General features: G+C 36.1%; 1 protein-coding gene across 2 annotated transcripts in view; it reads left to right on the plus strand.

The window, feature by feature from the left end:
• The window catches only part of PTGFRN (prostaglandin F2 receptor inhibitor), a 102,731-nt gene that overhangs the window by 34,669 nt on the left and 54,959 nt on the right, over nucleotides 1–13,103 (plus strand). For both annotated transcript variants that reach the window (XM_087966591.1, XM_087966590.1), the window contains exons 2-4: nucleotides 4,455–4,832; nucleotides 6,419–6,838; nucleotides 7,719–8,102. In XM_087966591.1, coding sequence (XP_087822717.1) covers nucleotides 4,455–4,832; nucleotides 6,419–6,838; nucleotides 7,719–8,102 — 1,182 coding nt within the window. The remainder of the gene's footprint in view (nucleotides 1–4,454; nucleotides 4,833–6,418; nucleotides 6,839–7,718; nucleotides 8,103–13,103) is intronic.

Consider the following 13,103-nt stretch of genomic DNA (forward strand, 5'->3'; position numbering starts at 1 on the left):
TAGATACAAACTGGGAAGAGCTATTTAGCTTTATGAGCAGAAATCTTTGAAGGAATTCTGGAATATTAAGTAAGGTGTTTTTTAAAAATTAAAAATAGCATGCATTTTATGAAATTTTAGATGAAACTCAAGTTGTTTAGCTCAGGGATTTTGAATCTGTAGATTGTCCACATCCCAAAGTGGAAGATAACAAGTAACATAGAAGTGGATCACATTTTTTTAATTGCTTGGGCTTGCTCAGGCAACTCTGCCTAGGTCAATTTAGAGCTGTCTTATAGGCAAATTGGGGACCAAAGCCTGGAGCAAGTTTTGGAGATGCTGAAACTTGTGTTCCTACTCTGAAACTTGTGTTCCTACCCGTTTATTGGAAACTTTCACAGACTGGTGTGATGTTTAGTAGAAAAGCTGTAGTCCTTGGAGGATATTTATTTATTTTATTTTATTTATTTGATTTGTCAATTGTTTCCAAGATAATAAGCATAAGTGTATACATAGTTGTGAATACATGAAATGGGTACATACAAGAAAAATAAAAGAATAGAGAAACAATAGGACAGGGACGGTAGGCACGTTGGTGCGCTTATGCATTTTAGTGAAATTCACACATTTAGTGCAATGTTTTTATTGAATAGTTAGGAAAAAACTAAAGATAATGGAAGTTATAATACAAGACTAAATCAAAAAAGCATGATGAAAGTTGTGTATTTTTAGGAAATGTTATATTTATTTTCTAGACAAATCATGATAAAATATGTAATTTAATTTATGGAAGAGATTTTTGAATATTTTGGAGGGGGGTTTGAAAATCTGTAGTGTGAGATTTTGTTCTCTGTTGCTAAGTTTTATGATTTATAAAATTTGAAAATAGGAGGAAACATTGTCATTTTGGAAAGCTTCATTTTAAAAATTACATATACTACATTACTTCACATACTGTCATAATCCTTAGTAATATGAAAGTGATTAAAATATATTAAATATTTTTAAATAATTAAACAATTGCTATCACTTTAATTGAACCTCTTTTCTGGAAAGCATCTTTATTTTTCATTGGTTTGTTAAGAGAACCATAGGTTCTTTCAGCAAACTTTAAAATAAGTTTTCAGTTGTGCTACAGTTTTACTGTGTAGGCTAGAGATCTTTGCACAGATACAAATAAAAGATATGTTCTTTTTTTTCATAACATTTTCCCACAAGTGCAGTGTCCACTTTTTTTATCTTTGTGAAATGTAGTTTTTGTTATTGGCTGGATGTGCCCTTGGGAAAATATTACAAAAATACAGTCATTAAGATGATGTAGCAATCTGTTCTATTAGTTACAGAAATCTCTCACGTTTGTTTTTTCATTATTGTTGAAAAACAATTACTGTTTCAGTATATTTTGCTGTTGGCAAGAAAATTGGAAACAATCATGAACTGTATTATTATTGCTAGAAATATCAAGTCAGAAATTAAGCTGTAATAGATATCCATGGATGATGCTGTTAATGAGTTTCATAAGGGAAACTATTGTCATTGTCAAATATTATTTGCAAGAGTATTGTACTTTACCTTAGTAATGAAGATATGCTGTACATATTTGAATGTCCTGGGATCAATTGCTTTGTGATTCAAAGAATATTTGTTACCATGCTTTCATGTCAGGGCCTGAAAAGAAAATAATATGTCATTTTGGACTCGCTCAGGAGAACCTTTCTTCTTTAGGAAGGCATGACTTCATTTTGAAGTGCATTTATAGTCCTTCCTGATAAACTGATCCAAAGACTGGCCTAAGTAAGGAGAGTTGGAATATGGAGTATTGGGGTATTAAAATGGCTCAGTAGATCTTGCAACATTCATTCATTGGTTCACCATATGAGGCAGCCATAAAGAGATGCAAAACCTTCTTGACTCTTGAGTTCCTGACTAAAAAAAATGATGGCATTTGGCGGTATTGCATTTGACTAGTTATCTCCTCTGCACTCTTTGGACATCTGCTCCCATGGTGCCGTGTCAATGGACTGATGTAAGTTGTAGGCCAAAATATTTCATACCATTCATATAACAGAAGATCTGGATAGACTTGGCTAGAAACGCAATTCATTGTGTCAACTTTAAATGCTTGCACTGTGAAGTGTAATGAAGTGCAAGAAGCACTGACACAGAAATAAGGTCTGTTTGTTCCACTGATAGAGGCGCAGATATTGCTAGAGTGTTTGATGGCGTAAGAAGACTTCCTCCCTGTGCCTTCTATCTCTTACTCCTGTTTTTTTATAGTTTTAAATTTCAATTTGCATAATTTTAATATTTTAATTATCTTTTGATTTGTCTTTTTATAATTTGTAAGCCTCTCAGAGTCACCTTGTAAGAGAGATGGGCAGCATAAAAATTAAATAAATAAATAAATTTAGAGCCTCTGTGGCGCAGTGGTTAGAGTGCAGTATGCAAGCTACTTCTGCAGCCAGCTAGCTACAATTTGGCAGTTCAAATCCCACCAGGCTCAAGGTTGACTCAGCCTCCCATCCTTCCGAGATGGGTAAAATGAGGACCCAGATGTTGGGAACAATATGCTGACTCTGTAAACCACTTAGAAAGGGCTGCAAAGCACTATAAAGCGGTATATAAGTCTAAGTGCTATTGCTATTGCTAAATCCAAATCCAAATCCAAAGAAACATGCATAATGCTCACCTCCTATTTGCCCACAACTCTGTAATGGGGATTGGGCTAAGAGAGAATAACTAGATGAAAATCACCCAGCTTGCTTTTGTTTAACTACTAAACCAAACTGATTATTTCCATAATGCAAAATGGTAAAAATTGAGAACGGCAGAGTTGGAGTTTTTTTGGAAGGGAATTTATCCCTTTCAGGTAAATACAGAATCTATTGCTGAATTCTTGGAATGTGAATGCTTGAAACTATTTCGTAAACATTCAATTGGCTTGAAGAAAGGTACAGATGGTCCTCAACTTACAGATATAACTATAATCAAACCCAAATTTTCGTAAACATTCAATTGGCTTGAAGAAAGGTACAGATGGTCCTCAACTTACAGATATAACTATAATCAAACCCAAATTTTCCCTTGCTAAGCAAGACAATTGTTAAAGAGAGTTTTGCTCCATTTTATGACTTAGTTGCTAAATGAATCATTGCAGTTGTCAAGTTAGTAATATAGTTGTTCAGTGAATCTGGCTTCCCCATTGATTTTGCTTGCAGAAGGTCACAAAAAGTGATCATATGATCTCAGGACACTGCAACTGTAATAAATACATGCCAGTTGCCAAGGGCCCAAATTTGATCATGGGGATGCTGCAACAGTCGTTTGGTGTGAAAAAATGGTCATGTCACTTTTTTCAGTGCCGTTGCAACTTCAGATGAGTGATTCAATGAGTGATACAATCACTAAATGAGTGATTGTAAGTCAAGGATAGCTGTATTCCTTCAATATAGGTTCTTTTTCTTCTCAGTGAACACAGGTGTCTTTTCCTTTCATGAGGCTGAAGATACGTGTTGTTATATTGTCCTACCATATTTTTCTTATGTGATTTTTCTGGACTAAGAGAAGGGTGTATATTTGCTTTGACATGTTTGAATTAAGGTTTAAGGAGAAAGGGCAGTGAATACTGCATACATTGGTATTATTTTAATCCTAAAATCTGCATTTTTAAAAAAAGATTCTTTCAGCAGCATTTGAGATTCCTACTGATATAGCATTGTGGAAAGCTAAGCCAAACATATATGGATTTATGATGGAATGGGATCACATGTTTATTTAAAAATTGAAATTGAACAAAGTATCTGCAGCTGAAATACTTCTTTCCTTTTAAGGAAAAGAAAATAAATGCAGTTCTTGCTTAGAATTCCTAGAAAATAAAGCCTGCCAAATTCACTTGATCGTTCTTGATCTTGAAGATATCTCGTGTTCAGGAGAAGCAGACTGGTAGAGACTGAGTTTTGCCAATCCTAATTAGAAATACATACTTAAAAACCTTTTGGTGTCCAGCAAATAAAAGTTATACAGATTCTGTGCAGTTCTGTGACAAATAAGTCTTCCATTGTTTGATACTTTTTGACATGGAATAAATGTAAAAGGATAGCCCTTGAGCATTGGAGAAAAAGAGAGTTCACATACAGTATTCTGGATTGTTGCCCTAAATGCAATTCTAAATTTGTTTCAAAAGACAAGTTTCTACCAGTTTAAGATGAAAGTACCTGGAATGAGTCATAAATGTGTTAAACACCGAAACCAAGTTAAAGCTAAGCAATTTTGCAGTCTATATAGCTTTATGCTGTTCTGCTTTAATTAATGCTGCAGCTGTAGATGTCTAATGTAACTGTCCATTTATAAACTTGAAAGCCTTAAAATGTAACTTAAATTACCACAATGAAGGATTCTATCTTTCAGTATAATTTTTTCTGCTGCATTAGATAATTTTATATTTTAAATTCACAGTTGGTTTTCTTCTCTTTCAGTTTTCTGCCATGGTCGTATTGTGAAGGTGCCTGAAGGACCATTAATACGAGTTGAGGAAACTGAAGTGGTGATTCCATGTAATGTTAGTCAGTACGGTGGACCTAGTGAGCAGAACTTTGACTGGGAGTTCTCGACAAATCTTGGTCAGGATTCTAAGTTTGTACACATATTGAGTACATGGGACCCTTGGTTTATGTCTCCAGAATATCAAGATCGGGTTAATAGGGGAGAGATCATGTTAAGGCGAAAAAGCAACAGTGCTGTGGAATTCGTGATTGGAAATATTCGTCCTACTGATCAAGGGATATACCGATGTACTACACCCAGCACAGACAGTGTCGTCCAGGGAAACTACAATGATGTAGTTGAAGTTAAAGGTACTTCAACAGGGTGAGGGGTATTTACAATTGGAGTGGTTTAGTGTCATATAAATATATTGTGTGAAATGTCTTGAGTAGAAAATATAAATGGTCTAAACCTGAATAGATTTTAAATGTAGATATATTAAATGTAGATATGTTCATGTCATTTTGTATGGAAATCGAACAGAAAATCAGCAAATAGACATTGTACTCTGAATTAAGGTATGTGACCTGGCCACAGTTGAACTAGTTTACTTTTTTTTTCTGAAGGAAGGGGCCCATTAAAGGGATTTAGACTTAAACCAAAGTGTTACAAATATTTTCTTATTGGTTTTATATATTTTATCAATAACTATATTTCTAAGCAAATTGAATAATTGAATGTACAATTCTGTGGAGAAAGTATTTCTTTTGAATGTTGGCGTTGAATGTTAACATGTGGGTCCTACTGATACAGTTTCAGGCAGATGTTTAGGCACCTCTGGTCAAATTACCATATTTTTTGCACTAATAGAATGCTCCAGACCATAAGATGCACCTAGCTTTTGGGGAGGAAAACAAGAAAAAAAAAAATCTGCCTCCGCCTCCCAGCAATTTGCCTCCTTGCAGCAAACAGCCTGGTCAGCTTCAGCACAGCATGATTTAGCATGTGCAGCTGACTGGCAGTTGGATTGGCCTCCCGGAATACAGCTGATCAGCTGTTCCAGGCTGCGGGGATTGCCACTGCCCATCGCCGCCCATTGCCACTGTCTATCGCCATCTCTGCATGCACCATTTTTGGCCTCTGCACATCCCATTTTTGACCTCTGCACATCCCATTTTTGACCTTCGCACATCCCGTTTACAGCCCATTCTAGGTGGGCCAGAAAGGGATGGTCCATGGACTAGATCAGGGGTGTCCAACCTTGGCAATTTTAAGACTTGTGGACTTCAACTGCCAGAGTTCCTCACTCTGCTGGCTGAGGAACTCTGGGAGTTGAAGTCCACAAGTCTTAAAGTTGCCAAGGTTGGACACCCCTGGACTAGATGTAGCCTCCAGGCTATAAAATGCCCAGGTCTGGTTTAAAATGGTACATCAGTTGTCAAAACAAGTACTGTCTGAAGCGAAAACATTCTAGGCAAGACATTCATTTTTATGACGGAAATTCTGTTTTTCCCATCTTAACGTCTCTTTTTAAAATTCATTTCCTGTAGTTGTTTTGAAGAGAAAAACTATGCAGTTCATATTTATCACATTGTTACCCAGATACTTTACCTTTTTCTCAATCTTCAAACATGTTTTGATTGTTAGTTCTACTTGATCTTCTATTTTTATAGTTTGATTGACATGTTAGTTTTCTCTTTATTAATTTTGAAACTTAGTAATGTGCAAATTTCTTTTAAATTGTTGATTACTATTTCAATTCCCTTTAAAGGAACCAACACCCAGTCATATGACATAGTGCCTTAACTTATACGTTTCTTTTTAAATTTTTACTCCCACAAATTTTCATCTTATCTTATACCTCTTCAATCTTCAAACTAAAATAAACAAGGGATAATAGGCATGGGAAATCGTTTATTATAATCGTGTGCTTGACAATCCTCTGTTTTCTAAATAGTGATTGCAGATGGCTTAACTGTTACTGGATCGAACTTCTACTCCTCATCAACTTGGAACGTATCAGAAGGAGATACATTTCAATTACGTTGCTCAGCTTCTACCAATTCTACTGAACACACCCATCTGCAAGTGTCTTGGGAGTTCAAGAGTAACCTTGTCTGGCAAGAAATCCTTTCCCTGACACATGAGGGCAAGTTCCGGACTGGCTCAGAATACAGTGACCGCTATATCAGTGGGGATGTGCGCCTGGATGCTATGGCTAATGACATTTACAGCCTGTCTCTGTCTCAGGCTCTTCCAACAGACGAAGGCGCTTATAGGTGTCGAGTGAGTGAGTGGGTTAAAGGGGCAGATGGTTCATGGCAAAAGATCCAAGAGAAGACTGCTGATATAGTAAATTTGGTGGTGAAACCAACATGTGAGTATACATTTCTGCATAGATATTATGTATATAGCCACAGCATGAGAAATTGGCCCGATTAAGATATATTTATCATGATTCATATGCATACATACAGACATACAGGCACACACATTTAACATATGACCGCATTTTTATTGTTCTGTTGGCTGCTAGATTTTTCCTATAGAGGAAAATATATAAAAAAAGAATATAAGGAAAAAATTCACTGATTGACTTGCTATTAAACAGTGGAACAGCATGGATGCTCTTATCACTGGAGGTTTTCAAATAAAAGTTGGGCAATCTTTTCCACAGCATGGGCTGAGGATTCCTGCCTTGGACAGAGGCTGGACTAGCAGATCTCCGAGATCCTCTTCCAACTCTAGGTTTATAAAATTCTTTGAATTGGTATGGCATAAAATGTTGTGTTTGAATTTTATTCTATTTTTGTCAAAATAAGCTACCTAAAATTTCAATTGAAATCAACTTAATGAAGTATCATCTGTTGAAAAGACATCTGAAGAGTAGCTTACATCTTAAATGTCTAAGGTAGACTACTTTTGTACTTCAGCTGAAAAATATTTATGTCTGGAGTATCAGAACATAAGAGAAAAAATGGTGCCATTAATTGCAAGAAAACTGAAGCTGTAATATATATTTGCATACACTTATTATACAAGAATAGAAACCAGTTTAGTTTAATAGGTTAGTGCTTTAACCATGTTACTCAGCAATACACATGTTTGCTCATGAATAGTAATGTATATACAGCGAATTATATGCACTTGTATAAGCTGACAGGGACATAGTTGGTGAACTGCAAGTCGAGTTACACTTGGAAGTTAACAATAATCCTTGATGTTGTTTCCTTCATTCCCTGTTCCCAATTCTGCAGCTTTAGAAGTGTTCATCACCAGGAGCAATATATCTGTGATGGAACGAGAATCCCTTGAACTTACCTGCAACATCACAACAGACAGAAGTGGTATTTTCCAAACAGAAATCACATGGTATTTCAATGAATCTCCAGATGGCACCATGGCAGAGGCTCAGGTTTTGCTGAATGCTGACCGTGATTTGGTAATTAGTGATTCCACCTTTATCAGCCCCAGCCATGTAGATCGAAGTAATTACAACCTGTTGATGCGTGATGTAGGCACTGAACACTCTGGTTACTACTACTGTCAAGCAGCGCTGTGGGTGCCGCAACACAATGGCAGCTGGCATAAGGTAGCAGAGAAGATATCGGTACCAGTCACTGTGGAAGTGGTGACATTGGGTGAGTAAATGGATATGAAGGAAAACAAACTTTTGAATTAAGTTTAGCTATTGGTGGTTATGTGGGCACTTCTATGAAATTTTCTTGCCATTTGCAACTTCTATGGACAATTATGACATGGTTATTATTTGGTTTTGATGAGAATTAAACATTGGAAGGCATTAGCTGGCTAATCATGCTACAATAATGGTAATTCCTGTTTTTTGTTTCACAGTTTAAAAAAGAAAGAGGCCATTCTGTGGTGACAATTTTTTTTCTAAGGTTTAGATTGAAAAAAGTTGTTCATAGCAAAACTATGGTGTTTTCTACTTAGAGATAAAATATCTTTGCTTTGCTTGCATCTGATTGATTATGTCTATTTTAATTTGGTATTGATTTTTTTAATGAAAGTTATGATGAGGAATTATGGGTTTTGATGCATTTCTACTGTGTTATATTTTGAACAAGAACTTTTTAGTGATATCAGTTGGGAGATGTTAGATGACATCTAAAAATAATAAATTGTAATAATGTTTTAAACTACTGAGTTTTTCTATCAGTTCATGTTCAGTAAATGGTCACTTAGGTATTGCTATTATATAAAATAGTGGTCGCCAACCAGTTGGCTGGGAACACTGTTGGTTTGCAAGAAAATTTTGGTGGTCCGCAGGAAAGTGTCACCCCCAAAGCACCCCCAATTAATCTAGGCTGTGCAGGAACACAAGGCTGTACAGCCCACATGGCCCGTGGAAATACAAGGCTTGCATAGCTTGCATTGCGAACAACATGAGGTAGTGGGGGGGGGGGGGGGGGGGAACTTGCCCCATTTGCCCCACACACTTTGCCTGGCCACCGGGCTGCTTCTTTCTTCTTTCTTCTGCTTTTGGCTGCATGCAAGGAAAGCAGCAAAAGTCTTTCTCTCCCCCAAACTGCCAGAAATGAGTCTTTGGGACCCTGCAAGGCATCCTGCTCCAAGAAGGTGTGCCCAGTGGTGGGATTTAGCCAGTTCGCATCACTTTGGGAGAACCGGTTGTTAACTTTTTGAGCAGTTTGGTGAAGTAGTTATTGGAAGAAATAATTAGGGTAGAAAAATTATTATTGTTAAATTATTTGAATCCCATCACTGGCTCCACCAGCACAACAAGTCTCACAAAGACTCATTTCTGGCAGAGTCTGGAGGACAGAAAGAAAGACTTCTGCTGCTTTCCTTGCATGAAGCCAAAAGTCTCTTCTCCCCCCCTCCCCCGAGAATGGAGCTGGAGATGGTATCATGTGATCCCAAATAAAGAATGATTGATCAGTAGGAAAACGGGCTGGGGAATTTTCCTGCAGACTTTTTTTGGGATTTTTCCAGGGTCTTTGCTGCTTTCTGCAGAGACCCTGGGAAAACGTCAGCAAGCCACCACCAGTCAAAATTCATATTAGTGGTCCATGGGATTTAAAATTATGAGTTTGCTGGTCCCTAAGGTCCAAAAGGTTGGTGACCCCTAATATAAAAAGCAGAACATATAAACATCTAAATTACATTTTTCACAATTTCACAGATCAAATCTCAACTGGTCCAGTCAGTTGTTTTGTCTTGAAATTTGCTTTCTAACTTGCTTATTTTATTTTTGGATAATGAAACATGGTGTAAGAAAAGACAGATACTATTTTTCAAATTTATCCTTCAATTAAGATTTTCTTCTTGGAATGAAATTGCAACATTAGAATTCAAATATTCAAATAATTCTATATTTGATGAAACAGAAATGCAAAGTGGTATCACACAATATAAAAAGAGAATTGGGTGAATATCAGACTTGTATAGAAAAATGTTTATAATTTCAGTATTTTTCTATAACTATATAAACATTGTCAATAATTTTTATTCTATTTTCTGAACTGGATTCTTAAGCTGCTAGCCTTCTTTTCTGCAAATGTACTAAAAATTAACATTTAAGCATAAGAGTTACAGAAGATTAAAGCACATGTTAGTGAAGATCCATGTGGTTCTATGAAGTTTTTCTTGATATATCAAAACCTTTTCTAGAATAATTAAAAAATCAAGTTTCTTCATGTTAATTAAAAAATCAAGTTTCTTCATGTTTTACTTTTCAGTTAAAATCCAGATAATTCTGTATAGGTTTTGAAACAGTGAAATGGCAATGCTGGAATGGTTGTTGTATTTAATGCCCAGTTACCTTAAGTGCAGTCCAGTAGTATTTGTGTAACTGCTTATATTTACTTGAAAAACATCTCATTTAAGTTCATTGAGATTTGGGGTGCTAAATTGTAATATTGTTGATTCTGATTTGGCATGGCATGTGATGAAATCAGGGGATTGTATGCTGTTTCTTTCTAGGAATTGCTTTGCATCATTACATCATTACATTGCACCATTATGTTACATCATTACATTGCAACATTATGTTGCAATAACTATGAGTGAGTTGAGACAGGTTCAAGCCTGCGGGAAAATTGATTGATGGAATATTATATAGATAGGGTTATATGTTATTTTCCATTCCTGAAAGGCAGCCAGAATACAAATAAAAATGCCAAAATAAACTAGCATTTAGTATCTAAAAGGTTTAAGATAAGCTATTTAAAACTTGGTGTTTATTTCTGTCTTTTCTTTAATATATGTTGTTTTCTTATAACTTTTTAATTGTAAGCTTCCCAGAATCATTGTGTACTGAAATTATAAATAAAATTTGAAAAAGGTCCAGAAATTAAAATGACCCAATTCCCTCCTTTTTATATAAATGGAGGTAAGGGTTAGTTTTCTCATGCATAAGGGATATTTCACCACCAAGTACATGAGAATTTAGAGTTTGTAATATGAAGACTGTAAATTCTTAAATTAAAATACAGGGAGATTCCTCTCTTGCTGAGAGTTGGAGAAGTAGATCATTTCGTGCAGTGAATTGTCTGCATATTATTAGTGCACAGAAAAAGAACAATTTTGTCTGGAGGTGTGCTGGCTTCTGTGTGGCACAGAGGAAAGATAGACCATTTCATGTTTGCTGTTGGCTAATCTACTTGACTGTGTGCTTGGCACATTTAAAGAAGTACAACTATTTTTCCAGCGAAGTTCTTTTTCTGATATTATCTTGTAGTCTCCCTACTCTCTAGTTGGCTTGAACAAGAGACTTCTATTCTGCTTTTGTAAAGTTGTCTATAGCCACTTGGAGCTTCTGCTTCCTTCTGTTACAATTATTACTTGGGTTTAGGTAAAAGTAAAGGATAAAGCTATTTTTAATGACCTTGTATTGCCTGGGTGAGTTAAATGGGAGAGGAATTACCATCGGAGATACATAAATTGTATCCAAATTTCATCAGCAGCCTCCTGCTCTTCCTTGATAGAAGTTTGAGAGCTTGGCAGGGTATTAATTCACTGAACTGTCAGCAAGGCTGTTCTTTGACAGTTGACAGAGTGCAGAAATGAGGCTTATCTAGCAAGCCTTTATTCCTTCCTTCTAAATCCTCAGTCAGAGAGTCAGTGTCAAGAGCATTGCTGGTACACTATTCTCAAAGGCAAATTTTTACCTAGCAATCCACTTCTATAAACCTTGCAAATATTTGTGGAGTTGACTAAAACTTCATTTCCCTAAACTTTATTCTTGTTCTTCAGAGCAGAAAGCATTTATTCATGTTTCCATGTTGGAAATTATCTGGTTTGGTGACTCTAGCATTGTCTGCAACAACTCTAGTGATTTATACTAGGGCCACATACATATTTATCCACTTTAATATGATCATGATATTATCAGACATAGTTCAACTTTAAAAGCTGTTAGATTCACTTAATGCAACTTGATTTTACTTCAGAGCTATTAAGCATCATGTGTAAGTAAAAGTGCATGACTGTCTTAACATTTATTTGTTTGGTTGATATTGTCCTCTTTAAATATGGCATTGAAAATAAATAGCAACAATTAAAACTCTGCAAAAAAAATCTGGTATACTTGGGTATAATCATCCAAAATGTTGATTTCGTGCCTTACATATATCATAAAGTGCACAAACAAACAATTTTCTCAATTTGAAATGAAGTTCAGTTTTGACCATGGCTTCCTGAGACACCAACAAACACATATAAAATCCAAAACTCTTTTATTTTAGTTCAATGGCTGTGAATTATTGTCATTCACAGACCGGAATGAGTCTTAACTGATTATAATTAGTCCCAGGAATGTCCGCCAAAGTTCTTTGTAAGACGTCTGATAAGAATGCACCTTATCTTACTTGAAGTGCTGCCAACGACTAAAGTCCCAATTAGTCTTTCCAAAACCAAACAGAACAAATTCACCATGGAGCTTTCAGAGTCCAAACTGATCAGAGTGAACGACTTTGCTTCCTGCAAAGGTTTTCCTACCTTTGTACTTCCTTTATACCTTATGGGAGGGGCAATCACCTCCAAGCCTTACTCCCGAGTCGCCTCTTTTGTCTTAGCTGCTCATGCCTTCTGGCAGCTCTGTGCACATGCGCACTGGAACAGGCTCCCCTTGTTCCTCTGCCTCACTGCTGCCAGATTCTGGAGGCTCCAGAATTAGCACATAACTCCCAGATGGTCCGGCCCCATCTCTGTATCAGATGTAGGACCTTCGTCCGAGTCCTCCCCAGACTCCCAGACTCTGGTCCCTGTTTTTCCCCACTGTCCGATTCTGCTGCTGTTTGCAAAGGCTGCCAGCGAGCCACAACAAGTTCAGAATGTTTTGAATTTTAGAAAAGGTCTTTGCATATATTAAATCAGTATCTTTACTAAGTTAATTGAGGGTTTATGAAATAGTGTTTAAATTTAAACTTCTGTAACAAACTTCATCATCATTCTTTAATTGAAAACTAATAATATATGCACAGGTAGCTTAATAAAGAAATGTTTTATTTTTATCTTCTCTTGACCAACATGAAAGGATGCTTTAAGTATTCGTGTGTGATTATGTTACCAAATAACCAGTTAAGCAAACTTGTACTACATAATCTTTTGTTATTTGCCTGGCAAATACAGATAGTCCTCGACTTAAAATAGTTCATTTA

The sequence above is a fragment of the Notechis scutatus genome, chromosome 5 (genome assembly GCF_049901735.1).
Source record: "Notechis scutatus isolate UNSWTSFEM ecotype Mainland chromosome 5, rNotScu1.2, whole genome shotgun sequence".
Taxonomy (NCBI): domain Eukaryota; kingdom Metazoa; phylum Chordata; class Lepidosauria; order Squamata; family Elapidae; genus Notechis; species Notechis scutatus.